At 52.0% G+C, this 22,635-nt stretch overlaps 8 protein-coding genes; 4 read left to right on the forward strand and 4 right to left on the reverse strand.

Moving 5' to 3' along the window:
• Positions 1-1,669: 1,669 nt before the first annotated feature.
• CHC_T00005925001 (hypothetical protein) lies at positions 1,670-2,164 on the forward strand. Its single transcript, XM_005717528.1, has one exon. It carries the CDS (start codon positions 1,670-1,672, stop codon positions 2,162-2,164), a length of 495 nt encoding a protein of 164 aa, XP_005717585.1.
• A 3,499-nt stretch (positions 2,165-5,663) lies between these two features.
• CHC_T00009384001 (Clathrin heavy chain) lies at positions 5,664-11,051 on the reverse strand. XM_005717529.1 is given in 2 exon segments: positions 5,664-5,720; positions 5,721-11,051. The coding sequence occupies 1 exon segment, from the start codon at positions 11,049-11,051 to the stop codon at positions 5,721-5,723; it is 5,331 nt and encodes a 1,776-aa protein (XP_005717586.1). The 3' UTR covers positions 5,664-5,720.
• A 746-nt stretch (positions 11,052-11,797) lies between these two features.
• CHC_T00005926001 (hypothetical protein) lies at positions 11,798-12,106 on the forward strand. Its single transcript, XM_005717530.1, has one exon. It carries the CDS (start codon positions 11,798-11,800, stop codon positions 12,104-12,106), a length of 309 nt encoding a protein of 102 aa, XP_005717587.1.
• A 1,363-nt stretch (positions 12,107-13,469) lies between these two features.
• CHC_T00005927001 (hypothetical protein) lies at positions 13,470-15,146 on the forward strand. Its single transcript, XM_005717531.1, has one exon. It carries the CDS (start codon positions 13,470-13,472, stop codon positions 15,144-15,146), a length of 1,677 nt encoding a protein of 558 aa, XP_005717588.1.
• A 58-nt stretch (positions 15,147-15,204) lies between these two features.
• CHC_T00005928001 (hypothetical protein) lies at positions 15,205-16,835 on the reverse strand. XM_005717532.1 is given in 2 exon segments: positions 15,205-15,581; positions 15,582-16,835. The coding sequence occupies 1 exon segment, from the start codon at positions 16,833-16,835 to the stop codon at positions 15,582-15,584; it is 1,254 nt and encodes a 417-aa protein (XP_005717589.1). The 3' UTR covers positions 15,205-15,581.
• A 33-nt stretch (positions 16,836-16,868) lies between these two features.
• On the reverse strand, positions 16,869-17,111 carry CHC_T00005929001 (hypothetical protein). Its single transcript, XM_005717533.1, has one exon. The coding sequence runs from the start codon at positions 17,109-17,111 to the stop codon at positions 16,869-16,871; it is 243 nt and encodes an 80-aa protein (XP_005717590.1).
• A 236-nt stretch (positions 17,112-17,347) lies between these two features.
• On the forward strand, positions 17,348-18,664 carry CHC_T00010077001 (pre-mRNA cleavage complex II protein Clp1, putative). The gene has a single exon (XM_005717534.1). The coding sequence runs from the start codon at positions 17,348-17,350 to the stop codon at positions 18,662-18,664; it is 1,317 nt and encodes a 438-aa protein (XP_005717591.1).
• A 194-nt stretch (positions 18,665-18,858) lies between these two features.
• Positions 18,859-20,416, reverse strand: CHC_T00005931001 (hypothetical protein). XM_005717535.1 is given in 2 exon segments: positions 18,859-19,216; positions 19,217-20,416. 1 exon segment carries the CDS (start codon positions 20,414-20,416, stop codon positions 19,217-19,219), a length of 1,200 nt encoding a protein of 399 aa, XP_005717592.1. The 3' UTR covers positions 18,859-19,216.
• Between the last annotated feature and the right edge of the window lie 2,219 nt (positions 20,417-22,635).

Consider the following 22,635-nt stretch of genomic DNA (forward strand, 5'->3'; position numbering starts at 1 on the left):
GGTTGCAGAAGGGGGTCGACGTCTTGCTCGCGAATGACTTCCTCCGGAGGACCAGCTTGGAATTGATCGAGGCGATCAGGGGCGGTCCCCCCCTCAAGAGCGAGGATGTCGTCTACCGCGTCAAAACTTTCCTCGTTCTCCCCTGTACTCTCGGCCGGTTCGGCCATAAAGCATGGGATTTCGTCGTCGATTTCGTCGACGGTTTCTCCTGCGGTCCGTAATCTTGACAGGGCATCAGCTTGACTGTTCGCCTTGCCCTTCTTGTACTTGATTTCGAAATCGAATTCCGAGAGGCGGAGCCTCCATCGGATTAATCTCCCGCTGGGGTCGGTTACGTTCATCAACCACCTCAATGAGGCATGGTCGGTATGCACAATGAAGTGCTCGCCACATAGCTCCCCTCTTAAAGTCCGTACCCTCCAAACCCCCACCCTCCCCCTCCCTCTCTCCCCCCCCCGCCGTCTCAGACGCGCTCTAGCGTCTAGCAATGGGCGTAAACTCCCCTCCCTCTGTCTCCACCAGGGTCGCCGACTCCTTCGTCGCTGTCTACTACCGCGTCATCTCCGCCCTCCCCGCCCGTCTGCCCGAGCTCTACGGCGCGGACTCAGAGCTCAACCACGGCTCCGCGCTCGTCGCGCACGGCCCGCCCGCGATCGGCGCCCTCGCCCCGGACCTCCCCCTGGCCCAGGCCGGCGCCCTCGCCTCCATCGCCTCCATCTCCGTGCAGAACGCCGCCGCGGCCGGCTTCGTCGTCGCCGTCGTCGGCACCTTTCGCAAGAAGGACAACCCCGCCGCCGTCTTCGCCCACACCTTCGTCCTCGAGAAGCAGTCCCACTCGCACGATGACCACTACTTCTGCAGAAACGACATCTTCGTCGACCTCTCAGTCGCCCCGCTCCCGGGCGGCCCGCCCCCGCCCATGCCCGTCCCGGAGACCGCCTCCGCCCAGCCCGCCAAACCCGCCGAGCACGCTCCGAAGGACCCTCCCGTAGCTGCCCCGAATGGCCCCGCCCAGCCCCCGGCTCCCGCCCACCACACCCAACATCAAGTCCTCCCGCCACAGCCTGAAACCAGCGCCCCAGTCTCGATCTCACCCCCCGCACCGCCCGCCGCCCACCAGCCCGTGTCTACCCCTGAGGCCCCGGTCGCCACCGAGCGCGCTGTGCCCGACACCAAGATCAACGGCACCGCCGATCAAGACAACACCACGCCACCGGACCCACACCACTCCGCCTCCGCTCAGCAAACCCAGCAACCGGAGCCCGCACAAACACCGCCGAACGAGCCAGACCTGCACCCCGCCTCCGAGTCCGAGCCCGTCACAAAGGACGTGCCGCAACCCAACCCCGCGCCCGAACAACCGAAACAGGCACCCCCTGCCGCCGCGCCGGCCGCGCCGGCCGCGCCGGCCCCGCCGGCCCCGCCGGCCAAGAAGACCTGGGCCTCCATCGTGTCCTCGAAGGAGGAGGCTGCTGCTGCTGCCGCCGCTGCCGCTGCCACTGCCACTGCCACTGCCGCTGCCACTGCCGCTGCGACCCCCGCCGCAAAAGTCAAACTCGCCGAGGCTCCGGCCCAGACGCAGGCCGCGAATGCTGCGGTCGCCGAGGCTCCGAAGCAGGCCGTTGAAAACGCCTCCGCCCAACCGCCGGCCACAGAAAGCTTTGAACACATGCCTCCTATTGCATCGGAAGAGACGTCTTCAAGGCCGCCTGCCGCGTCTCACACGTCCACTTCGAGAGCTCCTACCACGGCGCAAAATGGTCACCGACCCACCCATGTGGGCAGCAGAGGGCATCCTCGTGTGTTCGGACCCACAGCTGTGATTCAGTTAGGCACTCTGAGCAGCGCGCAGCTTCAAGATACGCGCGCCTTGGCTGGTAGTCTCCGCGAGGAGTTTAATATGTATGGCTTCAAAGTGCGACATGTGGATGTCAAGGCGCAAAAGAGCATTGCGTTTATCGAGTATGAGACGATCGAAGGTGTTCGGGCTGCCGTTGCGGCGTGGGCGAACGGGGCGCGCCAGGAAGGCGCGTTTGCTGGTATCCCCCTGAATGTGACGGAGAAGCGCCCGTACAACAAATGGCGTCCTGGGAGTGCGCGGGGCGGAAGAGGTGGGGCTCGGGGCGGGCGTCGCAACCGACCTGCGTCAACCCCTCTCAGTTAAAAGGACTAGTTGTATCTGGGACCTTTGCTCGCGTTCTTTCCCCGGCGCGCGGCCTGTCTCCTTCATTCGGCTACTTACGCGTCCGTGAACCTTTTGTAATTGTGCCTGAGTTGTCCATACCTCCCTCTTCATCATCATCAACATCTTTACTATTGAGTCTTTTCGTCGTCGATGCTTTCCATGTCAGTGTTACGCTAGCGTGGTGCTGTAATGTATATGTGTTTTTATGGATTTCGGATAACGTGTGTTGAGCGGTCAGATTGGGGCGCTGACTAGCGACAGGTGGATGACTGGCTCTGCGGGCAGTAGGAAGAAGAACAAGTTTATTTGAATGGGCAGCAGGTGATGGAGATTTTATCTCGTTTGTAATGTGAGACGTAATCCCTCGAGAATTGCGACATCAGAGTGGATAGACGATGGATGTTGATGGAATGGGTGACGACTTGTGTGCATATGTATGTCATTTATCACTCAGTTTGCATAGAAAACAAGGACGTTTGGTGTCAAGTTGGCGTAGCGATGGTCCTTAGTAGTGCAAGTAGCATGTAAATGGGTTGGGCACACTTGGTCGCCAATCTAACATGTTTGTACCAGATTGCCTCACAGTGCTACATCGCTCTAAAAGAGAAATTGTATGCCCTTTCATGGCCCGGACTTGAGAGAGTTTTATTCCTCTGTTACGTTTCTCAGCGTGCATGTGAGATGTCTGATCTCAAGCTGTCTTCCTGTATCATGAGGGAAGGATCTGCAAGGATGCGTATGGAATGAAATGTATGTCAAAAGGCATGAATGTAGTAAAGAGATGCAGCATATCAGACGCATATCAGACGCAGTCTCCCGGGAGCTTGGAGCCCGGGCTTGGAGTCATCGTACTGTAAGCTTGAGTAGACGTTTGTAATCGGATGCGTTGGTGGGGAAGCAATTGATAAGGGGTATGGTGCCCCAATAGTTTAGAAACAGAATTAACAGAATTAAAGGGATCGATACAACTGTATCGATCCCTTTAATTCTGTTTCTAGTTACCCTTAAGGGTACAGTATGACTCTGAGTTGTGAGCGGATTGTGCTTTGCCACGAATACAAATATATAAGGGAGAGACGGCACCGTGGAATGAAATTTTGTCATGCGGCAAAGGCGACGATTTCCGGTCGTAGTCGTCAAGAAACATGGAAACCAGTAGTGAATGTGGCCGTTACTGTGTGATGGTGGGCTTTGGGTCGCGAGTAATTGGAGTAATTACACAGCTGGCGCCATAATCATAGCTTTGGCGATTTGGCGAAGTGGCGGGGGCTTGTTTTGATAATGTTGCGTTTAGGGGGGGGAGTAGGGGGGCGATCAGGTGCATTTTGGTGGCAACAGACGGGTGAAATCGGAAAAGTTGTAGCGAACAAGGGGTGAGGGTGGTACTGTAAATTTCTGTAACTTTGCAAGACAACCAGAATTTGATGAATTGGCGAAATGGTAATTTCTGGATGGACCCAGTGCGTCAGTGGGTCCATCCACTGCGTCCACTGTACAGTGTAACAGCAGGGGTCGGATTTCTGATCCCCCACCTTACACTGTAATCTCAATGGCAGAACAGAAATCACATTTCGTGCCCATTCCTCACCCGTACAGTATCTCGAACAAAGTAAGTCCTCTTACGACGTCATCTCAGTCCATGCTGTCTCAATGGCAGCACGCCGGGCCTGTAGACGGACAACAAAGTCACCGACTGGAGGACAAACTTGGTGCCAAGGACTGCCAGCAGTCCTATGTTAGAATGCACCTTGGGTGCTTGTGCAGTCTATACCGTATATCGCAAACCGAATCATCAATCCAAATACAAGACCGTCACAACGATACTCAACTCCTTTGCCTGCCGCACAGCTTCCAACCTATGTTCCAATCCAAATCAAAACCCAATAATGCAACACATGAGCGCGTTAGTTGCTGTGTATTAACTGCCACACCTCATATCAAACCTCTGCCAACTGAGTTGGGACAAGACGTGGAGAACAACCATCCCATACTGCAAATGGACAATGTGGCCGACTTACACAACATCAGAGTCATGAAATGCAAAAGCAATAAAATGTGTACATCTCGACAGAATGTCCGAGTTGCACAATTGCGACGCAATGTCAAGCGGTAGAGGGTCGTTCTTCTTCATCTCAATAAGGTTTTGCACTTTCAAAAGCTGCAAAAAAAAAAAAAAAAAAAAAAAAAAAAAAAAAAAAAAAAAAAAACGTGTGTGTCAGGGAGCAGGGAGCAGGGAGCAGTCCTGCGTCTTCGCATCTCTGATCTGATCTGCACAAAAAGCCCTTTCGAACAACCCGCTCGCCCCGGACTTACCTGCTCCTGCGTCTCCCTGGGCTGCTTATACAAGCTCTGCGGCAGCACCACGGTGAGCAGCTCCGGCTTTTCCGCGCGCAGCGCCCCACGAATGACCGCAGCATTAGTCCCCCCCGCGCCCGACGTGAACACGTGATTCCCCAGGAGCACGTTGGCATACGTGAGCAACTCGATGATCTGCTGGTGCAAAAACGACGTGTACCGCGTCCCCAGAATGGCCACGTTGCGCGGCCCGTCCTGCTGGATGGCGGTGAGCTCCTGCAGCACCGTGTCGAACGATCGCTCGGGATCCAACGTCGCCACGGACGACGACTGCTTTTCTTCCAGCGAGTCCCCGTTCACGTCTGCGAATTCGTCCTCGCGCCCCGGCGGCGGCGGGTTTGGCGTCGACGTCGCCCGCTCTGCAAACCTGCCTTGCGTTTGCGTGTTGTACGGCAACGCGTCGGTATGGATGAAGCACCGCCTTCTTCGCAGCACGGAGCGCGGTCGCGCGCATAGTGGCGCGGAGCCGAAGAAATGGGAAGCGCGCGAGGTGAAGGAGGAGGGCGCGCCCACCACCACGAAGGCAGGATTCATCTCGTTACGAAAAGAGATCGACCGGGATGTTGTCTGCGGGAGATGGCGGTTAGGAGTTGGTGCTCTTGCGCAGTGAAAGGGAATTGTCTCGGGTGCTGTGGGCGTAATGAGCATTCGATGGGAAAGTGAAATGCTCGGGTTTCTGAGGTTGCAGTAATGAGGAGGTGCCCGGCAGAGCTGAATCTCGAGGTGGGATGGCGCACCGCCCTCCGTTGACGGCAAAAATCTTTGAGATTTTCTCTCGTGCACAATCTTACACCCTCTCAGGGCTCGGGAATGCCCCCAATTCCGCCCTCTCTCTTTATTACTGTACATCATCTCTTTTTCACCGTCTTGGGCGTCTACCCTTAAAGGGTAGTCAGGCATAGAACTCCGCTAGGTATTTTCGCCACGAAAGAGCAGCTCAACCTATCACCCGTCCCACAAGCTTAAAGCATGCCGCCCCGGCGTGATTCCCGAGCAATCGAGCAATCGAGCAATCATGCGTTCAGCTTCAGGGAGTGTTCTCCGGCACAAGTCCGTCCGAACATCTACTACAAGCTATCGCACCCGCTCTCTTCCACCAGATTCTGTCCATTTCGTTTGTACATTTTACTTATAATTAGCATCTCTTTTACACAGCATGCTACGCAAGTTCAGCGCTCGCTTAGTATCGCTGCGCTTGCATCGTCTGGTAGTTAGCTGTAGCTGTCATGTAAGCCTGTTGCGCGATCATCATGTTAGTGTTGTTCTGCATCGGGTTCCCAATGCCGTACGTCGTGTAGGCAGCCATGGGGTCGACTTGCCCGGCGCCGGGTCCACCCCATCCAATTAGTGGAACATTCCCTCCTCCTCCATACCCAGCTAGAGCGGAACCACCAACAACCCCCCCGTCGGCTTGCTGATATGTCAACATCAATTGCTGTTGCTCTGGTTGCAAACCGTAAAGAAGAATGGATGGGTCATCTAAATCCTCTTCCTCTTCTGCTCGCTTAATTTCTTCAATCTCCCTCTTAGTTTTTCGCTCTTCCTCAAGACCTGTCAATCTTGATCCTGCCTCTGCAAGCGTTTGAATTAGGAACGGCATCGCAAAGTCCTTCAATCCGCCCATCCACACATATTCCATCGCAATGTCTGGAGGGAAGAATTCGTAGCAAGCATAGAGTAAACCTGTGAAGCATTCTTGCAAGCCCTTCTCAGCAAAGTATGCAGCGTACATTTCTGCCAATTCCTGATCCTCCGACTGTGCCACCGCGTAAATCATGTCACCGTACAGCACATCCTTCTTGGACATTTCAATCGCCTTCTCATGCCTTCCGTTGCGAGCGTACAAGTGCGATGAAATTCGTCTCACTTCAATGAGTTCATGAGACTCAAGTTTCGACGCCAAAACTAGTTGGTCGAAGTTCTTAAACTCATCCACAGAGTGGCGGAGCTTTTCGAAGTTCCCTTCCGCAATATATACTGCATTCAGAGCTTCGTTCACTTCGGGAACGTCTGCTGACTGAATCTTTTCTAAATACTTCACGGCAAATGGAAGACATCCAAGCTCCCCGAACTCTTGCTGGCGAGCGCGTTGTAGTATTGAGACAGCTCTTGATCCGTCAACGCGCGGTGCAAGTACGTTCAGCAAATCTTCAAGCAGCTCCGGTTGCTCCCCCAGGTAGAAATCGATAGAGCGGTACATTATGCTCATCGCTCCCACACGAGAGATCAAATCCAAAAACTCTCCAGCAGTGAACGCCGTCGGGGAATGATCCATCATGACGTTGGCTGCGTTATCAAATTCGCTGTATTGTACGTACAAGAAGACAAGAGAATCCCAAAGGTGTGATCTCTCGCAAGCACGACACACTTTCGGAATATTCAAGCGCCCATGCCACATTCGACAGAATGTCAGCACGCGATGCTCGCGGTACTTCGTCATTAATATTGCGAGCTCTGTAAACATTGCGGCATGTGCCCGGGATACATTTAAGCCTGCTTCAAGAACGTCGATGATCTCTTGAAAGTGTCCTCTCTCCTCATAATAGTCAATGACTTCTTGCATTTCTGCTGTTTCCACCACCAACCGCAGGGCACATAGGCCGGCGAGGTAAAATTCTTTCCTATCTACGCAACCGAAGCAAACAATGCGCCATGTGGGAATTCTGTTTGCTTTCTTCGCAGCAGACACTGCCTCCTTGTACTCCTTCAGCATGATGTGCGTGTGAGCCAGTTTCGGATATTGCGGAATTGCCCTGAACATCATCTTAGCAGCCTGATATAGTTCTATATTGAAACATCTGTCGCCGACTTCCTCAAGGTTGGTGTGGTGCCCAGGTGTGATGATAAATTCTTCTACATCCGTCAACGCATGCAGGCGACAAAGTGAATAGACGAGCTCTGTGTCAATTGCTTGGCGGGCCAGTTCAGGTTCCCTAATCTTCTTCCGCGCAACTCGCATGAACTTTGCAATCATCTTGAAGTCATCTGTCGTCTCTGCATCGTTCCTCGAAGCATCAACAACAAGAGAGTGTTGAGTCACATCCTTCGCTCGCATGAGAGACTTAATGCCATCTGCGACGAAGGCATTCTCTAACTGCGCAATACCAAGTCGTAACCAAACATCTACTCTATTCATCCGAATTGCAAACTCTTGAGCTCTGTCAAAGTCCTTGAGATGGTCCAGCAATACATCTAACGCGTCATCGAACTTCTGAAATTTGTAGTAAATTGTGTAGGCTTCCTCGAACAGACCGGCTCCGATGCAAGAGGGAGCAACGTCTGGTCCGTCGTAATTGTCTAAACGGCGAACATATTCCATAACTCTTTCCGGAGCAGCTCCAATCGCGGTAAGAATGAGTAAATTTTGGAGGTTTGTGTTGCGTGCAAAAGCAGTGTTACTCGTCTGCATTACAAGTTTCTCTAACATCTCCATCAGGACATCGGGCATCCCTGCATCCAAAAATGCCCGAACGGCTGCTGATACTTTCTCTGGTTTCTTACTTTCCGGCAGCGCGGTTGATATCACTTGATCAACCACAAGACGGCGAAACGGATTGTTATCTGCAAAAATTTTAGACCATAGCTCAGAATCAGCGCGGTCAACTGCGTAGATGGCCTGCTCTCGGAAGAGAGAATTATCGTTCGTCAGTTGTAGAACTTCCTCATCACATTGCCCCCTGCGAAATGCTATGAAGGCCAAAAAAGGATCGCGCCTTGAGCAGTATTTTCCCACCTCTCGTGAATCGTAGTACGGATTCGTTTCCAAAAAGTGTTGTGCATTTCTGTTTGTGTCCACGTAAACCTTGGCGACACCAGTGTGAACGGCAGGCTCGGTTGCACCATCTCCGATGCGGCTCTCCAGAAATTCTAAGAGCAGCTTCAGCTTTCCCCGGCTCTGCACTGCCTCCACCAGTTCGGTCACCGGTACCATGTTCTTCACTGACATAATCAATTGCTTTAACGGTTTCTCCTTCATCCCATCCGTGTCCAGTAGGGCTCCTATGACGGCCGGGCATTGCAGGGGGTTAACCCGTTGGACATAACCTTCGATGAACTTGATTTGTCGGTTCTTGACAAAGTACGCAACAAGCTCATCTACGTACCCGAATCTATCGCACACGTTGATAAGTGCTCGCGGATCTCTTGGACGTGCGATTTTCAAGAAGTTCTTGATCTTTTCTGGGTCGTAGAAGTTAGATTCACGGGTCACTCTTTCTGCATCACTGTACTGCTGAAGTTCAATAGCAATCTGAATGAAGCGATTGTGCACCTCAGGCACGTCAGAAAATCCAACAATAGATCCTAAATAATAAAACAAAGCGTCCGGCACCTTAGGCACTGCTTCGAAAACAGGGATGACCTTTTTGGGTCCACCCATGTTGTCTGTGTACTGGGCGGCAACATTGACACACAATCGTATGTTGGCCCGAGGGTTCGAGACCAGCAATTCCTTCAACACCTCCAGTTGACTATCAGGATGCACGGTTCCAAAGTAATTGAGAATGAACTCCGGGTTGATCACATGCGTGTTAGTAATCACTCGCTTCACGTCAGAAAGATCAGAGTAGTGCTCCAGAGCATGCTGGAACAAGCCTGCACGTTCACAAAGCATAGCAATGCTGAAGGAATCAAACTGGTGCCATATGTCTTGCGACAAAATGCCATCTGCAACAGCAGGATTATTCGTCAAGCAAGCCTTCAATATCTTTGTTTGAATGGGACCCTCCAACGGGTCTTCATCTGTTAAAGTGTCCATGGCGTGGCTGGTGGCTTCATTCAACATTCCCTTTGACAAAAACATGTCTACCATTTTCGCGATGTCTTCTATAGACTCCTTCTTCCTCCGGGGATCGGACAGTACTAACGCATTACTTGTGTTGTTGGCAATTGCAAGGGCAGCCTCAGGGTTAAATCGCGCGGCCATATCTACCAAATCACGATGTGTCACGTTCATTCCGACTTTCTTTGCGTACAGAGCTACTTTCGAAGTTTGTCCAGTTGCAACCATACATTCCATTACTTTTTCGTGCTTACCCGCTTTGATATATATGGCCATCGCAAAGGTGGGCGACGCTTGCCGTACGACATCACCGAGTTCCTCCGTAAACGCCAGTTTTTCTTCTTTGATCCATTTTTCAAGTAATGGCAATTTTTTTGTGGACGCTAACTGCTTGGCAAGCTCAATGCTCTCAATCTCGTTAAGCTTACCGCGATCAAGACAAGTCTGAAAATAGATGAGAACATACGGTGGACCCCCTTCGTGCTCTGGTGGCAAGGCTCGAAATCTACCAATTGTTTCGGCCGTTCGCAAGAAGCCGCCTGGTGACTCCGCTGCCAGTTGAGCAGCCTTGCGGTACTGCTCATCATCCATTGCATCCTCGAAGCCATCAGCAAAACCGCTCTCCGCTCCTCGAAAACCGTTTCTTGACGCGAGACCTACCGCGAGCTCTTCGTCCTCAAGCTTGGAGCGAACGTATGGCACAATGCTGTCCGGGTTGACAGACATCAATAGGACTTGCCCTTTCCGATTGAGACCCATGAGTCCACCAGATGCCGTGTGCGGCGTAGTCGCAAAAATGGTGGTGTCACTGACGCGGTTCATGTAAATACACTTTCCTGTCTCAACGTCGTACAAGTGCATATATCCCATCTTGGTGATCATGTAAACGATGGTGGGATACTTTGTGGATACTTGGATGGCAATCGGAAAGTCGTTAGAAAACTCTGGCGGGTAATAAATGTCTGTAGAGAGTTTCCCAAACTGGCCCTGGCCGCCAACTTCAATGATACGCAGTATTGACTCTACGCCTGACTCCGCTTCCGACTTCTGGACGCAGGACGCAAACAAAAACAAGGTTGCCTCGTACGTCGGCATGGCAAACGTAGCGAAAGTTGCAGCATGTCCGTCGAGAATCTGTGAAAGATTCTTGTCAACAGCGAAGAGTTGCAAATGGCCCGTGATGGCGCCCGTAGCTTCGTCAGCGCCGATCCCCACAACGCTAAGCCATTTTTGAAATTTGTCTGCGGCGTATCCGATGATCTGGCAGGCAGAAAGGGAAGAATGCCTGTCAAAGATTTGGACGGGGTCCTCTTGGCCATCGTGGTCGTTTAATGACCAGTGAAACACGGCGTGGGATGTGACAATGGCAAGAATGTCATTGTCCAGCCAGCGCCAGAAGGAGATAGCGTCCGGCATGACTGCGACTTTGATCTTTTTTTTAGTGTCGAGGTCAAAGAGCTGGACGTTGACGCCGAATCGCAGGGCGATGAGGTACCTTGATGGATGCATGAGGGCACCATCAGCGGCAAATGGGCGACGCTTTGGAGCGGTGGGGTTGGCGGTGTCGAGGATGAGGAGCTCTTTAGCACCAGTAGATGGCTGGTGGTCGTGGATGACGACGTGGCGATCAGATGAGAGGGAGGCGGAAGAAAAGGTGAGGGAGGAGGGATGTACGCCGACAGACAACATGGAGAAGGCCTCCTTGAGCTTGATGGGGGCTGAAGCGGCCATGATGTGAGCAGAGCGGGACGACAGAGCGGGACGACAGAGCGTCCAGGCCGCGGATCGGATTGAAGGGTGAGAAGAAGAAGGGATGGGGATGGGACTTCGGAGGTAGATGGCGAGAAGAGGGAGGGTGAGGAGGCAGAAGGGGTGAAATAGAGATGGAAGGGGAGAGTGAAGATGGGCGAGGCGACCAGTAGGATGGAATTGTGCATACTGTACCCGCTACCACCCCGTTCCACAGTGCCAGGCTGTGGCGTTGTGGAACGGGGTGGTACCAAGGGTACAGTAAATTTATACACAATGCGTCCTACTGGCAGATGAGGTTCCAAGGCATGAGGAGATGGCCGGGCCATTGCATCACGTCGCTTCCGCTGGAGCCTCCTTCATTGGTTGGGAGATTGTGAACTTTCGATAATTTATGGACGAAACGTGTACAACGTGATCTCTTCAGGAGCGCTTTTTCTGAAAATATTTGTGTCTTTTGCATTACCGAGTGGTACGGTACATAATTGGCAAACTGTTGATAGCGTACGGAACAATAGATTCTGCAACAATGTGATGTGTGTGAGGGCCGTTCCTACCAAGGGTAGGCCGAATTGTTCCATTCTGCAACAACTGCTGGAGCGCCGAGGTCAACTGTTGATCCAACGGGAAGACTGTAAATCCCCTAAATCCCTAATGTAAGCGTGGCAAAGCTTACATTAACACACCTTCCTAGTAGGACGGTAGGAAGTTCCTACCGTAGATACCCTATGGGCATCACCACAAGGGAGCAGCAGATTTTGGTGATCGCGATCAACATCTACAGTACCCTTCGAAGGATAGCAGTCACCGCCAGAGAAGGAAGGTGCTGCACCGCCTGGACCGATGCCCGCCTTCATATGTACCAAGACCTTTCTCATCACTGCATGTCTGCATGTCTGCATGTCTGCATGTCTGCATGTCTGCATGTCTGCATGTCTGCATGTCGTGCCTCTACAACTCAAGCAAAGACCGTTCCTCGTACCCATAACTCAGCGCCGGTGCCTCCAGAACTACTCCCTCCACTCCCCCCACCCTGACCGTCCTCCCGACCTCGCTCAACCCACTCTTCCTCCTGACATATCCCAACGCCCTGCACCGTCCCTCCTTGACACTCACGCTCGTAATAAACCCACCTTTCCTGCCCCCCTCTACCGTGCCCTCTATCGCATCCCCAGCAGCAACTTGTCCCTCAAACTGCATTGCTCTCAAGTCCATCTTCACGCCATTGTACGTATTCTGCCTTGCAATCGTCTCCTGCCCGATGTAGCACCCCTTCTCGAACGACACCCATCCCCACAAACCAGCTTCCAATGCGTTTTGCTCACGGGTGATGTCCACGCCGAGCTGAGGGATCCCTCGCTGCACCCTCTCCACCTCCCACTCCTCGTCCCCAACCTTGCTCCCCACCCGCGAGACCCATTCGCCTTGCAGAGCATCATTCCCGTCCCCCATCACCAAACATCCGAACACCGTCGGAATCGCCATCATCCCGTCCGGCACTTGCACATCCGCCGCCGATTTCCCCATGACCTGCGCCGCATTCCGAAGCGGTGAGTCTTCGATCGCCACGTCGTCCGCGGGGAAGATGTATCGATCCAGATACTGATACAGCTCGCCCTCCGGGAGGGACGATAGCAAGAGCACGTGCTCATCCATCTGCACCGCGGTGACCAAGTCAACGCAGCGACCGACATTTGTGGTGAACACGGACTGCACGGGCTGCTTCATCGACTCGGAAAAGGCGTTCGTTCCCATCCCGTTGACAAAGCTTACGCGGTCCTTGCCGCGCACAATCACGGCTGGGGACGATGTTTGCGGCCGGACGAGGACGTCTGGTGGCGTCGCTGATGATGAGGACGCGCAGGTTGGGCGGGGGGCATGCCGCTTTCGTTTGGGAGAAGTGAAAGAGTGATGCGTGTGTAAACGAGGCACGGGCAAGGGGGAAGCGAAGAATAAAGCCATGGCGTGTTCGAGATGGATGTGACCGTTCCTTGGGATGCGTATTCGCGTTCGCTCCGACCACGTGCGGGGCCGCCCTACTTCATCTTGGGCTCCCTGAAGGGAGATCTGTCTCGCAAACACGTGTACACGTCGCAGGTGCGAAACTGGTCCGATCATACACGTTGCTAACGTGTCATACTGCACAGGACGTGGCCATGTCCCGCCCCTTGTCGGCTCAACTGCAAGCACTGTAACAGATTTTGGGAAATCGGATCAACAAATTCCCGCCTCTTGTTGGTCGCTTTCTTCACCGCCCGCGTACTCGGGTCAGCAACTGCATAGCTCCCCTGCTCCCAAATCTTGCTTTTTAACGTTCGTGCCTTTTCCATCGATTTCACTTCACTCTGATCTTTGCCTGTGTCAGATATGGTTGCAGTGAAAGCAGTACCAGGTGGTGGGATGAGCATTAGCGGCGGCAGCGGTGGCGTCGGCACAGGATCCGGCTCCCGGATGTCTCAGAAGTCAAAGGATGTTAGAAGAAACAACATCACGGCTGCGAAAGCCGTGGCCGATGCAGTTCGGACCTCCCTTGGGCCACGCGGTATGGATAAGATGGTGCAAACTGCAGATGGCGGTGTCCTCATCACCAACGACGGTGCCACCATTCTCGAAAAGATGCAGGTCGAGCACCCGGCCGCCAAGATGCTCGTACAGCTCTCCCGCTCGCAGGACGTCGTGGCGGGCGATGGCACTACGTCCGTCGTTGTCATTTGCGGAGCACTTTTAAGTGCCGCACTTGACTTGCTTGGAAGCGGTATTCACCCTTCCGCCATATCAGACGCCTTTCAAGTCGCCCTGGACAAGTCTCTGCAAATCGTGAAGGAGATGGCTGTACCAGTCAACCTCGAAGACAAAGAAGCCCTTAAGCAGGCTGCCACCACGAGTCTCAACTCCAAGGTCGTTCGTCAATACGCAAACTTGCTTGCTCCCATTGCGGTTGATGCCGTGTTAGCTGTAAAAGGGGCTCAGGCTAAGCACTCCGCAGTCGTGTTAGAAAACGGAAATGGCGCTGTCCCTATGAAGGGTGTCACGTCTGAGTCGACAACTTCTTTTGTTGACCTAAAGAATATCCGGACCGTTAAGAAGCTGGGTGGTACACTTGACGACACTGAGATGGTAGACGGATTGCTTCTAAGCCAACCAGTTGCCAAGGGCGGCTCAAATTCCGTCACCAAGGTCACTAACGCCAAGGTTGCCCTCATCCAATTCTGTCTCAGCCCGCCCAAGACGGATGTGGAAAATTCAGTTGTTGTACAGGATTATACAGCTATGGACAGAATCCTTCGGGAAGAGAGAACTTATATCTTGGGGTTGTGTAAGAAAATCAAAGCAGCAGGTTGCAATGTCGTTCTTCTTCAAAAGAGCATCCTTCGCGATGCGACAACTGAACTCAGCCTGCACTTCCTTGCTAAAATGAAGATCATGGCAGTCAACGATATAGAGCGTGACGAAGTTGAGTTCATCTCAAAGAGTCTCGGGCTCACGCCGATTGCAGGAATTGAATCGTTCACAGCTGACAAAATGGCGAAGGTTGAGCTTGTTGAAGAGGTTTCCCTTGGCACCGACAAGATGATCAAGATGACCGGGGTCACAAAGACACCAAAGGAAACCGTATCGATCCTAGTTCGAGGTTCGAACCAACTTCTATTAGACGAAGCGGAACGTTCTCTCCACGACGCATTGTGTGTTGTTCGTTCACTTGTGCACAAGCAGTATTTACTTCCGGGCGGAGGTGCCCCTGAAACCGAGGTATCGGTCTTACTGTCTCGAGCAGCAAAGGAGAAAAGTGGAATGGAAGCGTATTGTATGGAAGCGTACGCTGAAGCGTTGAACGTCGTTCCTTTTACACTCGCAGAGAATGCAGGACTTTCACCGGTTGAAATTGTGACTGAATTGCGGCGTCGCCACGCAGCTGGAGAGTCGGGAGCTGGCATCAACGTGCCAAAGGGCGCGGTTACGAATATCAGCGAAGAAAATGTTGTCATGCCCCTGCTGGTGTTCAGTTCAGCACTTTCTCTTGCAACAGAATGCGTGCGCCAGCTCTTGAAGATTGATGACATTGTCATGGTAAGGTAACCGCCGACGGGATCATGCAACAGCGAGAAAGAGGATATTTGTCGCTAGGGTACAAAAAGGTCACAGACTTAGGCGGTTTATGGCTAAAAATTAGACTCTCGACTGACTACAAAACGGGGGTAGGTCCTACTGAGCCCAAAAGATGATTACTGTAACTCAAGTCAGGGAGGATCTTCAGAACAAAGGAACTTTCCTGAGATATGCAATTCCAAGACCACGCATCGCAGGTCTCGACGGCTTTCACTAATAAAGTTAGTATAAGTTCATGTCATTACCATAACATTACAACTTCGTCCAAATGTCTGACTCTATGTGCTGACGTATGGTACTAATACAATCTGTAGTACATCCACGCAATGTTCGTGCGCAGAATGACAGCAGGGCGTAACAACAGCCGTGGCGTGGTTGCAACACTAGTTCATACGTAGCATGGAACTACCTCGACCTCTGCCGCGGCGGAGTGTCTCGCTGTCGTCGCAGCAAGGGCAACTCGCAATGGTTCCACACGGATAGCGCTGCATGAACCATAAATAACAAGCCTGTTGCGAGGGAAAGCCAGCTAAATCCAAGGGGAAACGAGAAAAAGTAAACGTGAAAGGCGCCGAAATAGCACAGGAAGAGTCTTGGCAAATACTGGCGACTGATCCAATGGCGAGTGCTACCACTCGCTGCCAACTCGCATAGCCACGTAAGAATAAGGACGACGAATGCTAGGGCTTGGTCATCGAAAAACTCGAAGAGAAAAAACAGCATTCCCGCGATGATGGGCACGAAGACAAGAGCGTCCATCGCATACCGTACAATCACGTGGCCATAACCCATCTGGGAGCGCATAACATACTGCAAATCCATGGTGAGCTTGATCATACGTAATTGAACCTCCTTTAGCGTGAAGGCAACCAAAGCGCCCGTGGTGCACATGATGAAAGCAGCAGTGAGGATCGCACCGCACTTCCATACGAGGCGCAAGGCTATTCGCGTTACGGCATGCATCTGTTCAGGTGCCAGACCCGGATCAGCATGCATGAGGTTGAGGACCCTTCTTGTTTGCAACGAGAGTACATACCCGTGTGGGCTTTTAATGCGTCTTCTCATTTTGGCAAACGCATTCATGACAACAGTCTCGTAGCCCACAACCCGGAGCAAGATAAATCTGGAAGCCGCATCACCAAGGCAAATATGGCTGGACGGCAAGGGGATACGAGCCACTGTGACATTCAAGGCGTTGAGGGAGCGGTCAGACAGGAGCAAGAGGCCTCTTTCCTGAGAAAAGCGGAACCTCGCTCGCGGAACAGGATCGTGGGCATGCAGCAAGCCAATCTCGATAACTTGTGCCTTGCCCTCTGCGTCTGGCTGATGGGCTTGTGCGAGGTCCCATCCATGAAGGAGCGGTGCACAACCATGGCTCCTGACAAACCTCGTATGCAAGACGCACAAGATAACCAAGAGGGAAAATGACAAAATAGCGGCAAGGGCTTCAAGCAGGGTGATAGTGCGCCTGACATGTTTCGAGAAGAACAAGACCCTAGGTGTAGACCGTGCCATCATGGAGCCCATGAGTGTCTCATGGACATGTCTGGACCTTGGCTCTGTGGAGGCCTCTGAAAGAGTGATAGCAGGATAGGCACGGGCGTGTGCGTGAGCTTGGGCTTGTGCACGGGCGAGTGCGACAGCAGCGGAGGCAGACATGGAGCGGCGGCGTGATGCGGTGCGCGCGGAAAGCTAACCGGCTGGCCGAGTAGGGACGGGTAAGCACCACATGGACGGGGGAGCAGACGAATGAACGTGACGGTTGCTCTGGAGAGGAAAACGGATGGGAAGGGTGGCGGAAGAGTGGGGCGTAAAAGTGGGCGGGAAGAGTGTGGGAAAGTGTGAGGGGCAAGAATTGGGAGAGAGTCGCAATGATGAAGAGGGAAAGTCAGCAGGAAGGCTAGAGCCTCGTCGACATATGCCAGCGAAACACATTAGCTCGCCATCACTTCCGCATTTTCCGCTCGGATTCTCATACCCCACACTGACCAATCATCACAGCACATATGTATTGACTGACCAATCGCCTATCCCCTGAAATTCTTTTTCAATTCGTACCAGTTCTCTTACGGCTCTATTCATTGCTCTTCAATTGCTCATGTTTGTTCCAACTTGTCAACGCAGTCACTATACCGTGCCACCCTCCTCGCCCGATCCCGACTCCCCCGGCAATGAGCGCCCCGACAATCGGCGAGCCGGGAAATACGGTCGAAGGAATCTCCACACCCCGAAAGTTCACTCTTCCGGCCGAGCACGAACTCCGCTTCGAAATCCCCTTCGACAACGCCTCGGACATCAACCTCACCCTAGAGCACGGCTCCGCAGAGGTCTTCGGAATCGAGCTTGCCCTTAACAGACCTTACACTCTACCCCCAGGTCTCAATGCCGCAGCATTCACATGGCTTGGTGCAACCCTCTCCTTAGCTGCCCCGTCCAACGTCATGGCCTACACTGCTGGCGATACACCGATGCCGCATTATATATCCGCGCACTCCATCCTCCAATCGAGACGAAATCTCGCTATGTCGGCCGGTATTCCAGGCCCGAGGGTCATGGTTGTCGGCCCGAGGGATTGCGGAAAGACCACCTTGGTCAAGCTTCTGGCCACGTATTGTGTCAAGGTTAATACGAGCGTCATCGTCGTCGATCTCGACCCTTCAGGCTGCGGCGCTGCAGGCGTCGTTCCTGGCGCCGTCTCGCTATCTGTTGTCAAGCATTTGGACCTTGAGTCTGGCGGCCTTGTCCATGATAAGCGCACCTCCGTCATGGTCGGGCACGTTTCCCCGCGACAGAACTCCCTTGTCAGTGGCAAAATTTTTGATACCATGGGGCAAATCCTTGATCGATTTCTGTCTAAACGGGATATGAGCCCATCCGCCGGATGCATTATTGATACTTCGGGCGATATTGATGGCCCGGATGGACCGTCCTGTGTTATCTCTGCTGTTAAGGCCGTCAAAGCAGACGTCGTGTTTGTTCTCGGCGCCGAGAGACTCTATGCTTCCGTCAACACCGAGTTTGAGGACTCAACAATTGAGACTGTCTTGTTGTCGAAGAGCGGTGGTGTTGTGTCTCATGACGACTCCTCGCGCATGGCGATGCGCTCCCGTCAGATTAAGCACTATTTTTATGGTGCCGACAACCGGCTAAGTCCCTTCTCTACCGTTCTCAATTTTTCCGAGATTACTGTCCTAAAGGTTGGCGGCGTGGTGGCTGTCGTGCCGGACAGCGTCTTACCTATTGGTGCACAGTCCAGCCTCGATCCATTGAAGCCTTCTCGAATTACAACGTTGAGCGAAACTTTGCACAAGGTTTTGGGTGTTAGTCAGGCCTCGAAGGAAGAGCAAGTCCTTACTTCGCCTGTCTATGGGTATGTACATGTCGTAAAGATTGACTCGGACAGAAACACACTTACTGTCCTTGCCCCATCACCAGGCCGCATTCCCTCCAACTTTCTACTTTCTGGAGATACCAAGTGGATAGAATGAGTTCTTTTTCTGAGATCTTCTTGACATCTTCATCACCTATGACACATGCTCTGAGAATCTACCGTCGAGACACGCCTCACAGTGAAGGTAGTTGCGGTGAAGCATTTTCAAAGACTTCGAAACACGCCGATTGCACTAGCGAGGACGCCTCATTTTAGGAACCGAGACGCTTTCAAACGACACTGTTGACGGTGTACTGACCGTGATCCGAAGTGCTGTGGATCAGCTTCTCGACTTCATTCTCTCTGCTACAGTCTCGGCGTATACGAACAAAATGCAAAGGTATTCTGATGAAGGGACACTGACTATGAGAATTGTCCCGGATCTTAATTTTACAATACCTATCAGAAAGGCCACGATGTGATTATTCACTCTCCTCCGAGAACGGTCGTTTTCTGTGGATGGACGCGTTCTTATTCCCCTTGACTTTCAAAGTCATGTCACGCAAAATGTGCATTAATGATTGTTATTCAAATCGAGCCCCTGCAGCAAGAGTAGCACCGTCAGATTGAAGCCGAGCCGATGCTGCTCGCTCTCACGGAAGCAGCATTGCTATGACCAACCGCACTTCCCCCACGTCCCAGTGGGGGTTTCCCCCTTCTTGGAAAACCTACTTCCAAGGGCCAGCGCTGCCGTTTTCCCATCGATGATAACAAGCATTGGGACGAGTACTTGATCTACGATTTGTGGTGGAAGCCAAGAAACGAATGAGTTACTATCATTTCTACACAACCTCAGACTGCGAACTCTTTCCCAGGTATACCGTTGGCGGCCGCACCCTACAAGACATTTCATGAGTGCAAAAGCATTCTTATACCTCCATGCATGCTCTTCGGAATCCTTGTTCCGAGCCCTATAACCGTATGAGCGGTTTGGGATCCATGAGCAGATAGCTGAATATCGACGCCAATCTTCGTACAAACTGTGCAGAACTTGAGCTCTTTTCGGTCCTGCTCTATCTCTCCTGGTAGCATCATCCTCCGCTTTCAACTTGGTAAAGACGCGCAAGCAATGAAAACCGATGGCTCTTCTTTCTTTAGATGTAAGAGCAAGCGGAGGGTGTGCGATCGCAGGCTTCAAAGCTGGTGGTGCGAATCCAACCTCGACTTGTATTTTCCAGTAATCTTGACTTGGGGCTGTTTGAAGCGCAGCATCGAGAAGGAACGAAGCGCGTGTAACTCCCGTCGCCGCATTCTCAGCAACTCCCCATCCGGCGTTTCGCCTCACTAATGTTTCGTCCATGAGATAGTTGAGGCTTCGCCATACACAAGGAGGCAAATCTGCATGCATCTGAGCCAGACCTTTGGGATCCTCACCTTGGGCAGCGTCAGCGAGCATATATATCACAGCTGCGCGCATTTCATTGAGCGATACGGATGACAGGAAGCGGGCAAGTTGTGGAGGTATTAAAACGGCAAAGATTGGGTCCTTCGGTGCAGTTGGCGGCAATACTTTCGCAAGGTTTTCCTGTGCAAAGTATGTCTTTTGACTCATTTCCCACAGAAGTTCATTGATTTGAATATCTTTCACGGAAGTGGGATAGATTGTAAAGAATAAAAGCCCTGGCGTAATGACGGGCGTGGTGACCTGCGGTGGTGGCCCATCTGTCGGGAATACAACAAGAGCGCCGGAGCCCAGCAGGCGTTTCTTTTCGTATGCGTATTCCTGATGCGACGACATGTTCAGAAAGGTTTGTTGAGAATGAGAACGAAAAGCACTGAATAATGAAACTGAAAAATCAGGTGTGGTCATCTGGAAGGGAGCCTCTCTACCCGGATGATCTCGAGAAGCAAAGACGAGCTGGTGACGTTATGTAGTGAACATGAGCCAAGTTGCATTGACAAGAATTTTGGTCGGCTTGAGAGGAGATGGCGTGTGAGTAAGTGAAGGATGGAGTGTCAGACGGGGAAGGGTGGTTGGTGGATGCCAGGTAAGAGAAGGCGAGAGACTTGGGTTAGATGCATAGTCGCAATGCAGAGCAATGTTACGCGAGATAGCCATGTATTTCGGTGCTGCAGGATGAAGATGTATTGCTAGTTTTGAGGCAATTTGAGGGCACAATTTAAGCGACAGTCATAAGCGACAGCTAGCCCTCCACATCCCGCCGGTCATTTACAATGACTTCGATTCGACACGTCGTGTTTTGCCTGGTTGTGGCTTGAAATGTCCCCGTTCCGCCATTCTTCCCCTTTTAAATCATCGCAAGGCGAGCGGAGGCGAAAAGGGAAAGTTCAGGCCCTTTCGATCATCTGTCGGAGCACCTGTGGATTCGTGAAATGCAGTGCAATTCAGTTTTTTGGAGCCTCACCGCTGATGCGTAACGGAGACAATCGGGGGAAAAGGAAGAGTGTCGATACAGACGTTGGCCAATCGCCTATTTACGAACCGAGTTCTATACAGTAGTGGAAAAGGGTAGAGATTTTTTTGGGTGGATTGCATGCCAAGGACTGTGGCTTGTAGGTTGAGGACCTACTCCTTGTTTCCATCTCAATGCAAACCAGCTGTCTTGGTGTTTATAATTTGTAATGTGCATTCCTGCGAGGAAGACTGGATCGACTTCTCGGCCTACTTGATTTTTACTGGTTCTTCCTACACGTGTCGAATCTCATAGATGCACATCGTGGAACCTGAGGCGGAACGGGCAGTGAGTTTCAGTCGCTACCCTTAGGTAGATACCGAACTTCAGCTCCTGTCTCAACAGTCGCTCACAGCCCAACCGGAAAGGGAACACGGCCTCACCGAGTATCTGTGCTGTCTAGGATTATTTTGGCCTCCCCTGGAGTCTAGAAGGCAATTGACCTCATGTGAGGTCGGTTTTTTGGCCGCAATTCTGTAATTTAGAAAGCACTGTTTTCGAACCTAGCACTGCTGAAAGAACCGGACGTGCGTAAACTAAACTGTAAGACACACACGCAGCTCAATTGCAATATGGAACTCATATCCATCCCATAAACACCACTTTCATCTTTATGATTCACATTCCCTTTTCCTACTTCCGCCAAAGCCAAAACTCTCCCACATCATTATTGGACTTGCCAAGCTGCAGGTATCCGCGTTAGTGGAACTTGCAGAGTACGGTGGACACAAGATATTTACGCCGCACCTCTGCTCCATGAGGCTTCGCCAAAAAAGGCTCGCCACTTTCGCAAAAAACACGTTAACACCTTTTAATTTGGACAAAATATTAAAAAACCCTCTTCGCTTTATGTCACCTCAAAATTAAATTGCAGAAAGCGTCAATCGGCTACTTTAAAACTCTCCACTACTGACTGTGACACGACACCAGATGGACAAAGTTCTCACTGATCCCACCAATTATATAAATGTTCTTTTCCCGAAATGAGGTCGCCATTAGGAAGAACGCCCTGCTTTGTAGAACCACTACACCCATGCACAAGCACTTCGTGGACCTTTTATTGCATCGCACATGTAGATACCGTGGAACTTGTTTTGGTATAGTGTGCTCCTGGAAATTAGAAGCGAACTGACCTTTAACACCCCAAACCGTGCTCCTCACACGACCGCTTCGTCTAAACTACCACCACCACCGCTGTGTGGCAGCTAGCAAAACAAATCAACGCGAGATTTTGGTCCATATTCTCGGCTCTCCAGACGTCGACGAACTCGTCAAACCAACTTCTCCTTGTAGTGGCTCCTTTCAATCATCTATCGCCAAATGGCACAATATACAAAATTATAGAGAGATAGTCCTGACCTAAAAACAAAACCCGATCATCTTGGCCAAAACCAAGACAAGGTCGCGAATCTTCCTTCTCCCGTAACTTTTCAATGGTTTGATATTGTTAACTTATACGTATTTAGTGTGTTATGGTGACCCGTCGGTCCCCACTACAGAGCGGCTGTAGACTCAGTACTCTACTCATCCGCTCCGCTCGGGAGTCGCAAAGTTTCGATAAGTATTGGATATTAATGCAACCATGTGTAGCAGTCCAAGATAACGCCGATTGTAG

Source organism: Chondrus crispus, genomic scaffold (genome assembly GCF_000350225.1).
Source record: "Chondrus crispus Stackhouse genomic scaffold, scaffold_324, whole genome shotgun sequence".
Taxonomy (NCBI): domain Eukaryota; phylum Rhodophyta; class Florideophyceae; order Gigartinales; family Gigartinaceae; genus Chondrus; species Chondrus crispus.

Coding starts and splice junctions, on each gene's coding strand:
- CHC_T00005925001 (XM_005717528.1), top strand. CDS start 1,670: ATGCCTCCTATTGCATCGGAAGAGACGTCTTCAAGGCCGCCTGCCGCG.
- CHC_T00009384001 (XM_005717529.1), bottom strand. CDS start 11,051: ATGGCCGCTTCAGCCCCCATCAAGCTCAAGGAGGCCTTCTCCATGTTG.
- CHC_T00005926001 (XM_005717530.1), top strand. CDS start 11,798: ATGGGCATCACCACAAGGGAGCAGCAGATTTTGGTGATCGCGATCAAC.
- CHC_T00005927001 (XM_005717531.1), top strand. CDS start 13,470: ATGAGCATTAGCGGCGGCAGCGGTGGCGTCGGCACAGGATCCGGCTCC.
- CHC_T00005928001 (XM_005717532.1), bottom strand. CDS start 16,835: ATGTCTGCCTCCGCTGCTGTCGCACTCGCCCGTGCACAAGCCCAAGCT.
- CHC_T00005929001 (XM_005717533.1), bottom strand. CDS start 17,111: ATGTGTTTCGCTGGCATATGTCGACGAGGCTCTAGCCTTCCTGCTGAC.
- CHC_T00010077001 (XM_005717534.1), top strand. CDS start 17,348: ATGAGCGCCCCGACAATCGGCGAGCCGGGAAATACGGTCGAAGGAATC.
- CHC_T00005931001 (XM_005717535.1), bottom strand. CDS start 20,416: ATGACCACACCTGATTTTTCAGTTTCATTATTCAGTGCTTTTCGTTCT.